This window comes from Peromyscus leucopus, chromosome 2, assembly GCF_004664715.2.
Source record: "Peromyscus leucopus breed LL Stock chromosome 2, UCI_PerLeu_2.1, whole genome shotgun sequence".
Classification (NCBI taxonomy): domain Eukaryota; kingdom Metazoa; phylum Chordata; class Mammalia; order Rodentia; family Cricetidae; genus Peromyscus; species Peromyscus leucopus.
In genome coordinates, this window is record NC_051064.1 from 18,855,030 (window position 1) to 18,872,038 (window position 17,009).

Consider the following 17,009-nt stretch of genomic DNA (forward strand, 5'->3'; position numbering starts at 1 on the left):
TAACAGTCTTCGAGAGATGAACGCTAAGTTGTCTTATCACTACTGCACAATGAAGAAATGAAGCTCTGGAACACGAAACAAGAATGCATCCCCAAATAACCATACTGGGTGGAAGAAGATGGAAGAATATGAATTGACACAAATAACATAGATTTGGAGCAACACAAAGACTGATCGCTGGCTGAGAAAATAGGGTGGGCTTAACGGGGTGGGCAGGGGTAATAAAAAATAAGGTAAGATAAAAACTTAGAGTGCAAAATATCGACTTGATTGTGCTGATCTTATATATGTAATGATATATATGGATAGACAGATATTATTATAAAGTTGTACACATTGCTCAACTGTTATTTGCTGTATATTAATTGTGTTTGAATAAAATTTATTATAAAATCTGTTTCTCAGGCTTCACTAGAAATTTACAACTGATGTTCAAATTATCCATCTATCCATGTACACCAGCCAGGATGTGGGGTGTCAAACTTCCCTTCCCACAAAGCTTGGGGCTTTGAAGACTTTTCCTGTGTGTTTCCAGAGCATGAATTGCTTTCTTGGAGCAAGAAGAAAATTCTATGTTGAGTTATAAAGCCAGCCAAGGGAGGGGGTTGGGGGACCATTATTCCTTCATCCATCATTGATTTTTCTCCTTGTACATTTGAAAACTCACCATTGATTTTGGAGACTTCCCAGTCATTCTGTAAGCTCTCTCTGCCAAGGGCAAATGTAAACTGGGACCTCCAAAGTGACTGCTGGTCGTCATCAGTTACCTCAAAGATGAGACTTTCGGGGGTACTGAGGGGATGGCAGAAGAACAAGCCTGTGTAGTCCTTAGCCAAGCGTGGGGGGTTGTCATTCACATCAGTGAGTGCCAGGTGGAAATCCGCCGTGGAGCTCAAAGAGGACCCACCTGAGAAATTGAAAGGTTAGAACATCATTTCAAGCATTATCATCATCCTTCACAAGGAAGCATGTTTCTCTTTCCTTTAAAAGAATCAATATTTAAATGGTCAGGTCTATTAAAGTAGTAGAAAGAAGTTTTTAGAATTACAGACCTAATTTTAGTACTGGTAAAAGTGTTTAAATGGAACCTCCAAGATGACTCAGTGGCTGAAGGCATTTCCTGCCAGAGCTGGCAGCATGGGTTTAATCCCTGAAAGCCACATGGAGGAAGGAGAACTAACTCCTATAAATTCATCTTTGATGTGTACACACACACACACACACACACACACACACACACACACACACACACGCAAATAGAATGTAATAAAAATGTTTTAAATGTTTAAACAGTAATACTAACAGAATGTGTGTGTGTGTGTGCACAGTGACACTCAGAAGCTGTATAACTTAGCTGAGTTCATACAGCGAGTGCACCTGAGAGAGGATGATCACCAGCCGAACTCTCTATCACTTACCATTGCCTTAAGCATCCCAACTCAGCTTTCTGAGCTTCATCTGTCTTCTACTGAGAAGCTTGTGGCTTTGTGAAGGTCTCACGCACGGGTAAACAAAAGTAGCAAACGGTTGTACACAAACGGTTGCCATGCTATGGTAGTGACCCACTGGTAGCCGTGTGCTCTTGGGTAAATCAATTTCTCAGTGTTTGGTCTCTTTATGCATAAAGTTTGGGCACTAACAGAAGCACACAGGAGTTCCAGTGTGGTGTAGTGGACCCTGACTGTCCTCACCTAACCTCATGCAGACAGCGCATCAATGGCGGGACTACTTCCGTTCCCCTAAGCTGTTTTCTGGCTCCTGCTTTGATTCCAGGAAGCCTTATTTTCTTGCTTGTCTTCACAAAAATGTCTCTGGCTGTTCTTAAAGCAAAGACGAGTCCACTGAAGTCCTTGAAGTTGTTTGGTCTATTTACATTATGATTTCAGTGCCAACAACTGAAAATGTAACATGGTTTTGGCTCATGGTCACAATCCATGAAACTTCTAAAATGTGAGAACCACTTACGAAACTCGTGCAAAGTGAAGTGTCAATTCTTGTGGGTTCAAGGGGAGGGCATGGCATCAAGGTTTAGCCAGAAACCTCCCTTGGACTTACTGGGAGCTTTTAAATCACCAAGTGAACATAGACAACCTGATAGTGGAATGCACAGCCAGTGACGGAAACAACTGCCTGTCTCAGCCAAGGCCTGTCCACTTGTACTTCCCTTCCAACAACAGCCTGCAGCTCTGTGTCTGCTCGCTGGGACAGCTCCGTGTCTGCTCGCTGGGACAGCTCTGTGTCTGCTCGCTGGGACAGCCCTGTGTCTGCTCACTGGGACAGCTCTGTGTCTGCTCGCTGGGACAGCCCTGTGTCTGCTCGCTGTGACTATGGTCATTCTGGTCTCCATCTTTTCCCATACATTTTTATGATTCCTTTCTCTGCTCCCTGTGTTTGCCTCTAATTTAGGGCTTTGTATTTTTAAAGTTTATTATTTTTTGGTCTAAAACTGTATTGGTTTGGTAGTAATTTGTTCCACTCTCATCCTTTTTAATAAGCTAAGCAGATACATTACTAGCTAATCAGCTTAAGATCAACAGAATTCCTACTGCAAGATGGAAAATTCCATTTAAAGACACTCAATGTTTTAATTACCAGCCTTAATTCCTGGTTAGCATACTATTCCTGTGAGTTATCTTTACTTTAATCTGAACATTTTCCTGGAACTCCATGTTCAGCGTGAGTAGACAACTTGTATCACAACTGAATTAAATAGGATGTAAGGATTATGCAGGGATGGCTCAAACATCCTGGCATATCTGTGTAATTGTCTTCTCTTTCAAAAGTCCATCTTGCCTCATCCAAACAGCAGATGCCCAGGTCCCCTGACACCTGCTGAATCAGAATCCCCAAGGATGGACTCCCAGGTCACTACTGCATGAGCTTTCTGGTAGACAGCCTCGCATAAAGTATCTTCTGCTCCAAAACATCATGAGCAGTGAGGGCTGTAATGTAAGGCTCAGTGGGCCTTGAATTTCCTGTTTGGTAGAAGCCCTCAGTCTCCTCTGAGGAGGTAGTGAGAGAGGTTAGCTAAGGACTCTAGAACTTTACTAGAAGAGGCTCTAGTCCCTGCAGGAAACCAGAGCTGGCATCATCCCTAATTCCCTTCAGCCTCAGGGAAACTCTGCTGGTAGAAGCCCATATTGGCCCAAGTGTTCTCTAACACAATCATTAAGAATTGAACATGCATGCATGCACACGCGCATGCATGCACACGTATGTACGCATGCACACCTTTGTACCTGTCTCACCCTGTCTTTATGGTTATACTCAGCAGTGATTTTTAACCTTATCAATTCTCTTGCCCTCCCTCTTATTTTTATTGATGTGTTTCCTAATAACCTGGTTTGGTTTGGTTTTGCTCACCTATTTCAGTGGCCACCACTTGTACCCGATACAGACTTTCTGTTTCCCTGTCCAGTGGAGCCGCGCTGAGTATCTCGCCGGTTACAGAGTCGATTTTAAGCCAACCTCTCTTATCGCCGCTCAGTGAATAACTTCATAAAGGGAAGTGCAGAAGAAAATGTGTTACTTTGAATGAAAATGAAAGATAGTCTGTGCATTTATACTACTATATAACATTATCATTTGGATGTACCATGGAGCAGAATCACCAAGTCAGCACCACATTTACATATCTCTTTAGAAGAAGGGCTGCCTTTATAGCAGCTGTTCTCAATGTGTGGATCGTGACCCCTTGGATGTCAAATGACCCCTTCACAGAAGTCTCCTAAGACCATTGAAAAACACAGATATTTACATTGCAATTCTTAACAGTAGCAAAATTACTGTGAAGAAGCAGCAATGAAAATTTTATGTTTAGGGGTCACCACACCATGAGGAACTGTATTCAAGGGCCACAGCATTAGGAAGGTTGAGAACCACTGCTCCGACAGCATGGTTCTGTGATTGTTTTATTATGCACGGCAGAGTGACAAACTCTGGCAGAAAAGTTTATACTTTCCTAGCAATCAAAGATGTCAAACTGAAGTGAGTGTCTTCTGAAACCTTCCAGTACAACACTCCCTACATTAACTTCAGTGGACAGGACCAAGGCAACAGTTGACTGAAGTGGCCTTTAGACACATGGGTAATTCCAGGAAAGTGCGGCAGATACAGTGTAAGTGTTGGAATCACAACAAGGTTGAATAGACTGAGAAAAGCTTCTGAAGGAGATGTTGACACAGACAAAAAGGTGCCTCAAAGATACACAAACCAGAACGGAGGGACCAAGACCAGGCTGGTGCACGCACACTGCACCGATCTGCGTGGGCAGCGGTGGACGGGAAAGATGAGGCCACGGAGACTGAGGAAGCCAGAGCATAGAAGCCAGAGGCAGCCACCAAGCTGCATGGAGTGGAAAAGTGACCTGGCTGAAACTGTGTCTTCAAGAGAACTCATTGGTAGATGTAGAAAGATGATTTGAGAGAAACAAGTCTGGCCTGAGGAAAACCAGTGAGTTTAGCTTTTTGTAAAGGGTCACATCATGACTGTCTATATCTATACACCATTTATTCCCACTCCTGGAAGTGCCAACTCAATACAAATTTAATAGGAATTAAAGAACTGCATGCATGCATGGCTTCAAAACATTGTCTATAATTTTTAAAATTCTGTTAGCCCACATGTCCAGGAATAGGAATGATTAAAATTATATTTAATCAAATTAATTTCCCTCAGTATATTTTTAGCATGTTGTATATGTCCAGTACTGCATTCATGTTTGTGTGTAGGTGATAGACGTGAGCTCCCTGGTAGTTGGGATCTCACCGTGACAGAAGTGAGAAGCCCCGGCAGGATCTGAGGAGGAGCTGGACAATCGGCCTGCTGTGTTTTAAAGACTCTTGCAGATGGTGGTGCACAAGTTGACTCAGATGGGGCAGGTAGGGCCAGTGGGAAAGGCTGGGTTCTAAACGGAGCCGGCAATGCTGCGGACCACACTGGAAGGAGTCAGAAATGCTTGGCTCTGGATCTGTGTCAGCAATGGGGTCTATCATGTTTGAAGCTGGGCTGGATTGGGTCGGCTGGTGCTGATGGGCTCATCTAGTTTACCCAGCTGGAGAGTTAAACTCCTCAGTCCACAACTTTGGAGTCTGTGCATCTGGGTTGGCTTGATTATTCCTCATTCATTTGCGGTCCAGAAACATATCTTATGGAACACCCTTTCTCCGGCTCTCTTTGCCAACCTCATCTTCTGGCTGCAACTCTGTGGTTTTATGTTCTATACCAGTTTTTGACCCACCAGAGGAATTTCTTTAAATGCTTTTGTTTTCTCTGTACTGACATGCACAAACCTCTGGCCAGTAAATATATTAATTTTATCTTTTAATTACAACCAATATTTTTGAAGGAGGCAGAGGCAGCTCTTAGACAGTAATGGGCTGTGAATTTAGATACTTTGGATCCCATCATGACTTGTGAATCGGAGGTACAGAGTCATTTCTACACTGAATAATGCAGTATAACCCTCACTCCTTGGTAACTTTGTTGCCCAAAAAAGTCCTCATGTTAGAAGCCTCATTCTCGGGTGGTGAGTTTGCTATGTGCAAGACCCTTGAGAGGTAGGGCCAAACGGGCTGTCCTTGGGTCTTGTGAGACCTCAGCGGTCCAGATTCCGGTCTGCAATGTGATTCTTTCCCTTTGCTGGTGTTGCCCTTGGCTAATAATCATGCAAGGCCTTCACACCTGCCTGTGCTGGCGCTGTCTCCATAAATGTCCAGAGCTATGAGCTAAATAAACTGCCTTTCTTAAAAATAAAGTTACCTGCTTCACACTTTTTGTTTTAGTAAGCAAACTAGTAACACACTCCATGCAAGATAATCAGTTAAGTCATATAACTGAACCTACGTGTCTCTAGGACAGCTCAATAGGAAGTAAGACTTCACTCAAGTGTGTAGAGAAACTTAAAGACTTGTCATTTGAAACTACATGCACCAGCTAGTCATGCTGAAGTATTTGTTTGCCATATACGTTCTGGACAATATTGTACAAGGCAAGCAGAAGATCTGAGTTCGAGTCCTGTCTATGCTTACTAACCATGTGATCTTTAAGATCATATAGGTATTATACAAATGTGTATATGTGCATGTGGTGAGCAAATTAATCATTGTATATTATTGAGGCAAGTGTATGTGGGGGCTGTTGCACCAAAAAAGAGGGGGGGAGATTGAGAATGGCTGAGATGGGAATATTTACACATTGGTTAGCATCTCACCTTGAGCACTAGTCTCTCTGGGAATGAGAGGAATGAGTCTTACTGTCCCAGACTAGCTCTCCAGGGAAAAGGGGAGCCCAAGATCCCTACATCTAAGACAATCCCTTTGGCCTGTAAGGTGGCCTTCTCTACTCACTTGGGCTTTTACCTCTCTACAACTCCAGTCCACTTTCTCTCAGGAGCTTTCTCCAGAACCCCAACAGTTCAGACTCGGGAACTGGCCGTGGTTCACCCAATCTTGGGCGGGGGCACCTCCTGACTTTACTGATCTCAGCTGAGGCCTGCATCAAGGGGACAGAATGGCACTTGATGCCCCATGTCTGAAACACTGAACCAAGGTCAGAGACCTTGCTTCTGATTTCTGCTCCATTGGCTCAGTCCTGAAGCCAGTACATGACGCTTCTCCACTTCCCAGACCTCCTTAGCTCCCTGGCTGTGGCTGTGGCACACAAGCAGGCCTGCACAGCTCTGCTGTCCCGTACCTCACAGGCAGGCCTTCAGGATCCCTGGCAGTCACATTGCCCACTTTCGTGCCTACAGCAGCATCCTCGCTGACTTTTGCTTGGAATATAAGTTGGGGAAACACAGGTACTTCGTTCACATCCGTCACAAACAGCTTGAACGAGGCAAAAGAACTAGCATTGTACATTACGTTGGCCACCAGCGGCTCAGGGTTTTCTGCTTGGAACACAATGCTGGTAACTGGTTCGGTTTCAAAGTCTAGAGGCTGTGGAGGAGAAAACAAGAGAAGTTAACCTCGGAGTGAGTTGCCCCTTAAAGGATTCATTGCTTCAAAACTCATACAGTCTTAACCTAAAAGTGCTTCTCAAGAAAACCACAGGGAAAAACCAAAAACACAGCTTTACTTCAGGTGTGATCAGGGCGCTGAGTGTTTCCATGGACTGTCCTGGAAGAGAGACTCTAGCACAGCCCTCCTCAGATTCATTTAACCCTGGGACACCCTGCTCATCCCTCAGCAAAAACTTTATTCTCCTCAGGCAAGGACAGCTAGAAAAATATTCATACAACCGAGATGTCCACGTGGTATGGGGAATTCAGAGCCCAAGACCCGAGGTAAGAGATTCTAGGAGAGGGGAGCGGAGGCCATGCCAGGAGGAGGATGTGTTCCCATTCCACATGGCCAGAGAGGACCAGGAATGAGAACAGGACACTGTTTCTGGCTCATGTGTGGGAGAATTTAACCAGCAGGCTACCTAAGAAAGAAAGAGTTGATTCAGAGAGTGGTCCATTCCCAATTCTGGAAGTTTTCAAGCATAGGCTTAACTACATGTGCCAGCACAGGAAGACTTAGCTATCTTATGAACAACTGGCCCTATGGGACTGCATGTCCCCCTCTAAGCAAAGTCCACAGTTCGCTAAGAGGAGAAAGACCAAGAAGGGCTGATAACCCCTGCCATAGGCCACTATCTCTGGACTTGAGGATCCCATAGGACTCTAAACCCCCGGAAACTGAAATCTCAATACTGCGTGTGTGTGTGTGTGTGTGTGTGTGTGTGTGTGTGTGTGTGTGTGTGTGTGTGTTTCTTATTCTAGGATGAGGACATATGGGCTTTTAAAATCCCATTATTTGTTTGTATGTATGTGTATGTATGCTGGTACATACACGCATGATACATGTACCAAGATCAAAAGACAACATGTGGGAGTCAGTTCTCTCCTTTTCCCACATGGGTCCCAAGGATCAAACAGGTTGTCAGGCTTGTGGAGTGAGTGTCTTCATCCACCGGGCCATCTTGCTGGCCCCAGTCAGCTGGTCAAATTCTCAAAGGGACCTAAAACCTCAAAAACTAAGGAGGACCAAAGCAAAACCAAAAGCTATATGGAGGAAGCAGCAGCCGTGACTTTATCTAGACACACACCCCTGGAGGACTTGAGATATGTGGGCCTGACCTTATGTCATTTTCTCAGCAGCTACACAGGTCGTGATAGCCACTCATGGAGCAACAGACAGACACACACGGCATTGACTCAGCTCGCCATCCTGACATCAAAGGAATTCTCCCTCAGGAGTTGATCAGTACTGTTCTCCTCATCCCTTTCCCTCATCCCTTTCCCTCATCCCACCACCGAGCCTGAGACAGGCAAGCTTCACCTCCTCTGCAGCTGCACAGCACCCAAGCCAGGGCTTTAGCTGTGTTACTATTCTGTGTCATCGCTGGCCATCAGCTCTGCGACAGGAAGAACTGAGGCATGTTCCTCTCACTTCCCATCTTCCTGACACACAGTACCCATAGTATAGCAGCTAGAGGATACACAGATAAGGCTTGATCCTTGACAGTTTCAATGGAGAGAAAATTATAGAGACCATCCTTTCCCTAAGAAATCCCTCACCCATACATATATTCTGACAACTAAACCCCTAATTCATAAGCACAATGAGAAACCTGGGAGAGAGAATCATCAGTCAGGGTCACTTGCAGGAAAACATAGGAAGCAATGACATTTATTTAATAAAAGGAGAGGCTGTTCATAGAAATAAGTGCCCATTGGCTGCTGGGCATCAATGGCTTATTGATCTAATGATCAATGGTCTAATAGGACTCTTGTGTGCTCAGAAATCCTGGGAATCACTCCAAATCCCAGAGGGTCACTACAATGGTGTCCAGCTAAAGTAAGAGTCCAGTAAACCCAGCAGGAAGGAAGAACCCCCTAGAAAGTCAACCCAAGGAGACAGAAACAGATGGGACTCCAACTTGATATGGTACCAGCCTGCCACAGCAGTGGCTCTACTCCAGTCTCAAGTAGACATCACAACTGTCTACACACCTAGGCAAATGAAGACTTCCACCCTGGTCACCACACAAGCCTTGAGTCTCCTGCCTAGCTTTTCCATCCACTCCGGCTCTAGAGCTACAGGGGTAAGGTGATGAGCGCCCATGTCTACAGATGAAGAGGCGCTGTGGCGCTGGAACAGATCACACAAGGCCGAAAGAGAAAGATGGCAGAGAATGCTAGACATCGAGCCAAAGACATGAGACTTGATTCTTGACCTGCAAGGCCAGGCTGGGTTTCAGAAGTCTTCCCTCAATACTTAGTGAACAGAGAGACAGGACACAAAGGGAGTTTACTGCTGAGCGGCTGTACTCTCTACCTAGCCTTCACATCTGACCACCACCCAAGCAGCCCTGCTGCAACAACCATGGAAAGCTCGAATGGAAGGCACTAAATTAGCAACTCTCAACAGACACTGCTGAATCCATCCATGCAGGCTTTCACGGTGGATGAAGACAGCCAAGAGACCCATGGGGACACGTTCATCAGATAAGCAGAAAACCTGCCTCTGTCCAGACTCCCCCTCTGCGCCCAACTGCCTTAAAAGGCCAAGTTAGGGATTTAGATTCTGTCTGGAAACAGACACCATGCTGAGAGCAGGGGTCCAGGGCAGGACATTTCACATTTCCACCACACAGAAACCATGCGCACACTGGCTTTGCAGGTGATGCCCGAGCTAAAGCATCCATGACTCAAGAATTCAAAAGGACTGCCCATAGTGGGGAAGGGGAAAAAATTATATAAAAGTAAAAACCAAAGCAAACTCCGAATTTTGAGAAAGGAGGTCTCAGGAGAAATACTGATGTACCAGGAAGTACTAGGATAATAAACAATAACAAACACCAATCCTCGCTATTGACACCAGCCCAGCCCTGAGAGCCTGATCATCCACGACCCCAGGACTCCAGAGCATTGCATAGGAACCTTTTCAAAATCCCTGGTTTCTGGGCTTTCTTCTGAAGAGGCTGTGGTGCAGCCCCTGGTTCAGGGGTGTGTTTAATCACACCCCAAAGTGATTGACCTTTAAAAGTGACTGATTGGCCCCTTGACATATCCATAAACAAGAGCATACAAGCAAGACTGAGCCATTCTTAAGAAACCACCTTATGGAGTTTGTAACCAGTGTGAGCCGCTTTGGCAAAACCACTCATTGTGGGTGAGGGTAGGGAGAAGGCTTAGTGGATAACAGTGCTTGCTGAACAAGAAACTGAGTTCCAAACTCCAGTGCCCATGTTATAAGACGGGGTTGGGGCTAGGCGTGGCCATGTGTGTCACTGGAGACAGGGATATCTGTGGGGCTTGCTGGCTGCCAGCCTACCTCCAGGCTCAGTGAGAGACCTTGTCTCAAGGGAATAAGGAGGCAAGTAATACAGAGGATGCTCAACATCCTCCTCTGGCCTCCTCATGCACCCTCACATGTGAGCATACACCATACACTTACACCAAATCCACACTCCAACAAACAAAATATGAACATATACATTTGTCTCATGCTCTTCTATATCCAATGGGCTAAAAGTTGGTACATCCTAAGCAAAACTCCACCCCTGAGGGTTTGTTTTGCTTAGCACTAAGACCCTAATCTAAGGTCCCTGCTCCAGAGGAAGCCATGGAAACCTTCGGCTACCCTGTCCATCAGCGCTGTGTCTGTCCATTGGCAAAACACTCTTGCAGAGATATGCTTGGTGTTATGGGGAAGAGCGTGTTTAAGAACTTAGCTGGGTTTAAAATGCAGTATCTCTCTTGATCACTGCAAACAGGAGTTTAAGCCTCTGGTACAGTTTGTACCCTTCAGAGTTCCAGGACTCCAGCTGTGTTCCGAGATTACCTTACAGTGATCAGCCTGCCAAATTTTGTCACTCAAGTTCTGTTGTTACAGTGCCTGGGGAACAGAGAGCTGAGACTTCAGGACCCTAACATGCAGGTTCAGCAGTTGCTTGTGTGACTATTAGTAATTGTACATGAAACAAATTTCAATTATTCATCAGTCTAGCAACACTTAATACCTTCATGTATCATGTGTCAAGTGATATTCTAGACATGGGAAGTACAGCAACATACAAAATCAGGATGAGAAGAGTTTGGTGAGTGGCCACTATAATCCCACCTCATATAAGGTTTATGCAGAAGGATAACTATAGTTCTCCCCTACAGAAGGATCCAACCACACATGGTCAAGTTAGCTGGGGGTGGTACATGATAAGATATCACAAAGAAAAGAAATGACATATGTCCCCCTAGCTTCCCTGACAGCCTAGAGTGGCGGAGGAGAAAGAGAATCACACCACCGTGCTTGGCAGGGGCCCCTTCCCTCTCCTCCCCAGGTTCGCTCTCTGTGGAGCTAGCCAGGAATGGAAGGGGAGCTGTGATGGCTCCTCCTCCAAATGACGGACTTCCTCGGGCTCTGGGTGTTACACCCTGAACTCTGCAGAGCCCGGGGGCACCTTCGTCACATGGGGTGTGAGTGACAACTGTGCAATCTCTTCTTGTTGCTGTGACCAAATACTGGACAAGAGGCAGCGTAAGGGAGGAAGGAGCCATTTTGGCTCACCACTTAAGGAGAGGCACATCACCACAGCAAGGAAGGTGTGGCTGGCCATGTCCTGTCTGCAGCCAGAAAGCAAAGAACTAGACGGCCAGGAAGGCTGGGCTATAAAACTTCTTAGCTCTGGCCCTAGTGAACCACTGCCTCCAGCAATGCCTCACCTCCTGGAGGTTCCACAACCTTGCAAAACGGCACCAGCTTGAGAGTAAGTGTGCAAACACACAGGACTGTGGGCACCATTTCACATTTAAGCATCAGGGGCTAGCCTGTGGCTCAGCTCAGAGCCGCCATCATCTTTACCTTTGCTCTTTTTCATTTTCTGGGCAACTGCTCTACTTGGCCTTCACTTGCGGCATTTGCTTTCAGCTTTCCATTACTCTAGTTCCAAACTGTCCTCGGCTTTTCCTTTGCAGCCCCAACCAGCAGGCAGTATTTCAGCAGATTCTCTGTTGCCCTCTCTCCACTTAACTGGAAGGCTTTGAAAGCCCCCTGTGAAAAGTGCTCAACACCTATTGGATGATGTTGTGTGTTGGCTCCAAATGAGACATCTGGTAAACCCTTATGAGTTCTAACACAAACCCAGCAGCTACAGAAGAAAGAATCAAGACTCAGGTACATGGTGAGGGATAGGAGCAGGCTGGGGGAAGGTTGGAGGGACCCTGGAGAAAGAAGTGGGAACTTTGAATTACTACTTTATCTCCAAACTCTCCAGTCTTTCTAGAAATGGGGAAAACAGGGCAATGCCATGAAGGATGGAGTTGCAGTTCTTCCAAGCTCCTTTTGGTGAAAACACTGAGCCCTCATTTGGACTCACAGGTTAGCTAAAAGCAGGATAAAAGTCTGCCATCCCTTTCCCATTTCACATCTGTGTCTTCTGTCTTAAAACTTCAGGTCACCTTCCTGCGTAGCTCTGTATGGGGGCATGCTAATCACTTAAGGAACGTGCATCTACAGTCTCATCCCTGGAGTACAATGATTTCCAGTTACACACATTGTATGACCTCTTCTGGCCTTCATGGGCATTTGCAGACACACACACACACACACACACACACACACACACACACACACACACACCTAAAAATAAGAAATGAATCTAAAATCCCATCCTCACTCAAGGTACAAAGAGAAGAGGAACTGAGGCATCTTCTTGCCAGGTTTTTACAGCATCGAGTTCCAAATTGTCCCAAAAGAAATCTGAAAATGCCAGTCATTGTCCTAACCCTACAGCCACAGCCACCTTAAAATCTAGGAACAGTAGATATTGCAGACAGATCAGCCCCAAGCTGGATGGTCCAGAGACCTGGGATAGAATCAAACATGATTGGAGGAAAAAAATGTCAATGTAATGATGCCTAATGAAATTCTGCTATACTCATAGATTGATGACTACCCCAATTGTCATCAGAGAGGCTCACCCAGCAACTGATGGAAACAGATGCAGGCCCACAGTCAAGCACTGGGCCAAGCTCAAGGAATTCTGCTGGGGGGATGGGTGGTGGGGGTCAAGGTCATCACAAGGGAACCCACAGGAACAACTAACCTGGGCTCATAGGAGCTCACAGAGTCTGGGAACCTGCACGGAAGCCTAGGTCCCTTGAGCAGCTTAGTCTACTTGTGGGACTCCTAGCAGTGGTAGCAGGGGCTGTTCCTAACACTCTGGTCACTTTGCCCAGCATTAATACAAGGGGAGGAGCTTAGTCTTATAAGCCATGCTTTGTTGATACTCATGGGAGACCTGCCCCTTTCTGAACAGAAACAGAGGAGTGAATGGAAGGGGCAGATGGGAGGTGGGGGAGGAATGGGAGGAGGACAGGGTGGGGAAACTGCAGTCAGGATATAAAAATAAATGAATAAATTTAATTAATAAAAACCATTAAGTGAGCTCTCTACCTTTTTAATCTTGACGTATCCTGCGTTGGTCTGGGGGTCTGTGATGACTTCCAGTCTTCCCTCAGCGTCTCCCTGTACGATCTTGTACAGGATTTTAGAGCTCCCTGTAAAGGGCTCATCAGCGTCCGTGGCTTGGATGACTAAGATGGTGGATCCGATGGCTGCGTCTTCAGGGAGAGTCATGTTTCCATACTGAGGAAGAAACGGGGAGGGAAAGGAAACACAGTGTCCACTGTCAGCGAGCTTAACTGCCAAAGCACAAGTGCCCCTGGGTTCAGGGCTGAGGTCACAGCTGACACTAACACCAAGCCCAGTTTCCCATGAACACGATACAGTTGCTTTAACATCGTTTGTACTTGTGAACTGAAGTCTATACCAAGAAACAGAACATCTTAGACATTCTAGAAGGATTCTAAAATAGATTTCCCCTCCAACATCCAACACGCTTAATAACTATAATTATTTGAATAATAATGATATAAATAGTCATAATATGTGAAATGCCTATGAAGTGACAGATACTTCTAATTCTTGAATCTGCTAAGCAATAGAGATTAAGAGCTCAAAACACTGAAGTCAGAGTTGGCCACTAATCCTAAACTTGCTATTTGTTGGTTGAGTGATGTAGTTATCACATTTCTTTAAACATGGGCTTGATCACTTGTCTAATGGGAAAATGCAACCTATCGTTTTAAGAGAGATGGTACATGTAAAGCCCCTGAATGCCTGGTACCAGTGCTTGTGAAAGATGAGCAGCAAAATACCCTGGAGGCGGCAAACCTTCCAGTGATGTTTGGCAAGGGTCACCCCCACCCAGGCCAACATGGTGTGACAAAACCCAAACCTCCAGAGCCCATGCTCCTCACTCTCCCATAAAGCATTCTGGTTCCCCTGAAGCCCACTCTTCCCACATCATGATCTCAAAATGGTAACAGCCAGGGTCCAAGAGACAATGCTGGCAACAGAATAAGAAAGCCCACTTCCTCTCCAGCCAGGTTTGCATCTCCAAGCTTTTAAAGTCTCCACTGCAGAATTTTTCTGCTCAATCTGCTTGACCACAGTCTGGTGAAATGCAGGGAAGACACAACATGGGAAAGGGATAAAATGCCCTAGAGGATGGAGGCTGAGAAGAAATGAGTTCTTTATTTCATGCTTGCTTAACCTCAGTGCCTGTTAGACAAGTTACATCTCATCACACTTCTTACGGTTCTGAGCCCTACCATAAATCAATTCCCTTCTTTGTCACAGCCTTGTCCCTGTTTTGATTTATGAACACCATCAGAGGGCTCTGGACTGCCTCAAAACTGACTTCTAACATAACAAGCTAATCAAATGGTCTTCACTCTCCCTTGAGCTAAATAAATCAAGACATCCCTTTTAAGGGAGCAATGATAATGCCACTCCATGACTATAGCATTTGCCTTGATGTCCTTTCTACATTGATACTTCTTACTCTACACCTAATTCGAATTATCACAAATATATGGAACACATTTTTAGGCTTAAGCCAGAGATTTTTTTCCCTTGCCCTTTCCTCTTACCTGGTTAAATACAAAATGAGTTAAAGTTGTTAGTATTTCTTTTTTTTCCCCCAAGACAGGGTTTCTCTGTGTAGCTTTGCGCCTTTCCTGGAACTTGCTTTGGAGACCAGGCTGGCCTCGAACTCACAAAGATCCACCTGCCTCTGCCTCCCCGAGTGCTGGGATTAAAGGCATGCACCACCACCGCCCGGCAAGTTGTTAGTATTTCTGATGCTAATATTTTATGCCAAATGCTTGGAAAAGATCAAGTAGCTCTTCACCTACTGTCTATTGCATGCAAACGCTATGACAATTCACAAGCAGCCATTCGCCTTTCGATCTGAAGAGGACTGTGGCTGTAGCTTTTAAGCAGCCTTTGGAATAAATGAGTTGCTAGCAGGAGTTTATGAACAGATATCCCCAGGTACTATCAGTACATCCTAGCATCCCTGAGGACTTATGCTGAAGATGTTCCCTGGTTTTTGTTGGTACATTGACCAGGCTACCTGGTATTTTTGTGTTTTATTCAAATTCAGTAATATGATAAAACTAACGATAAAACAAATGGTGACATCTACTCACATCTGATACTTCAAAGATGGGAATCTGGTCATTGATATCAATAACGTTGACTTGCACAGAACAGAGGGTCTTGAAATCTGAAAACCAAAGTCATACCACAGAATTCTCATTGGAAATCATGCATTAGCATCAGGACTTGGTAAAAAATACAATCATATATCTATATCTATATCTATCTATCTATCTATCTATCTATATTTGCCTATATATCTATATCTATATCTATAGACAGATAGATAGATATAGATATAGATAGGCAAATGACGTGACAGCCACTGTCACAATTTCACAGTTCATGTGAATGTAGGCTGCTCTGTGCCCCACCTCACCACAAGCAGGTCATCAAGGGGAGGTGGAAGCCAGACCGGGCCCTGAGATGCTTCCCTGAGCTTCCCACTGCCCAATGCGAGGGCATTCCCACACCATGCAAGATGGCTGTTTTTCTGTGAAGCAGCCTCCCTTCTGGGACAGGTGGATGCTACGCAGTCTCTGAAGTCCAAAGCGAAACTGTCCCTTGCAACAGTACTGCTGAGCATCTCACGGGCTGTCTTTTTTTTCTCAGAGTACATCTGCCCAGATAGTCCCATCTGACACGGCAGAGAGGTTCAAGGCCCCCGGCTTTCCTCTCCTCCAGGTAAGGGAGAAAGTGGCATGATGCACCTCCAAGGGAGACTGAGAGGTAGCTCACAGAACCCGGGGAAATGGCACATGCTTTGAGGGTGGTTTGACAAGTCAAAGACTGGTTAGAATCAGCAGTTGGATCTAAGGTCCAAGATGGGCATGGCTGGCAGGTATGTTGTGGGAGGCTGCCTAGGGGGAAGCCAGAATGACAGAGGAGAGTAATTTATTGGGGGAGAAGGGTGCTGCCATCTTTGAACTATGATACAATGCACTGGGCTCTGAACCCCATTACTTGAATTCTGGCCCTTCATACACCAGAGATTGAGAACATGGGGTGTCATTGTATGTCTCTGTGCCCATCAGCTCATCTACACAATGTGGAGAACAACAAAACCAAGGTCCTCAACCCAACACAAACGTTAGTGTTCTGTGAGTCCCACGCCTGTGTGACAGGCCTTGCCATCTCTTCACATAGTTACTTCATAATGTGTGCACCATTACCGTCCTCATTCACTTTTTAAATGCAGAAGCCAGGAAGCAGAGACATTAGGAAGCCCGCTTAAGGTCACATGACTGATAGTGGGGCCAGAATTCCATGCTAGCTTTTTACTCTGCACTGTGCTCAGATCCAGGCTGGATCAACCTCATCGGCGATGTCCTTGTCCTTCACTAACAGCTAGGTTCTGCCAGTGGGGGCTGGCAGGAGACTGGAGGAAGGACAGAAGAAAGTGGTGGCATGTCCCTCGTCCCTGTCTATGAGCACAACAGGTCTTCCCATCTCCTGAAGTCCTTTCAAGATTCAGGGTGAACGCCTCCACTCACCCCCTGTTCACCGCCCCCACAC

At 45.7% G+C, this 17,009-nt stretch overlaps 1 protein-coding gene across 1 annotated transcript in view; it reads right to left on the reverse strand.

Annotated features, from left to right (window-relative positions):
• Cdh17 (cadherin 17) overlaps nt 1-17,009 on the reverse strand; it is a 69,309-nt gene that overhangs the window by 13,430 nt on the left and 38,870 nt on the right. The window contains exons 11-15 of the mRNA XM_028871638.2: nt 15,545-15,621; nt 13,443-13,634; nt 6,694-6,938; nt 3,364-3,494; nt 668-907 (exon numbers count right to left, since the gene is read on the reverse strand). Of these exons, the coding sequence (XP_028727471.1) occupies nt 668-907; nt 3,364-3,494; nt 6,694-6,938; nt 13,443-13,634; nt 15,545-15,621 (885 nt within the window). The remainder of the gene's footprint in view (nt 1-667; nt 908-3,363; nt 3,495-6,693; nt 6,939-13,442; nt 13,635-15,544; nt 15,622-17,009) is intronic.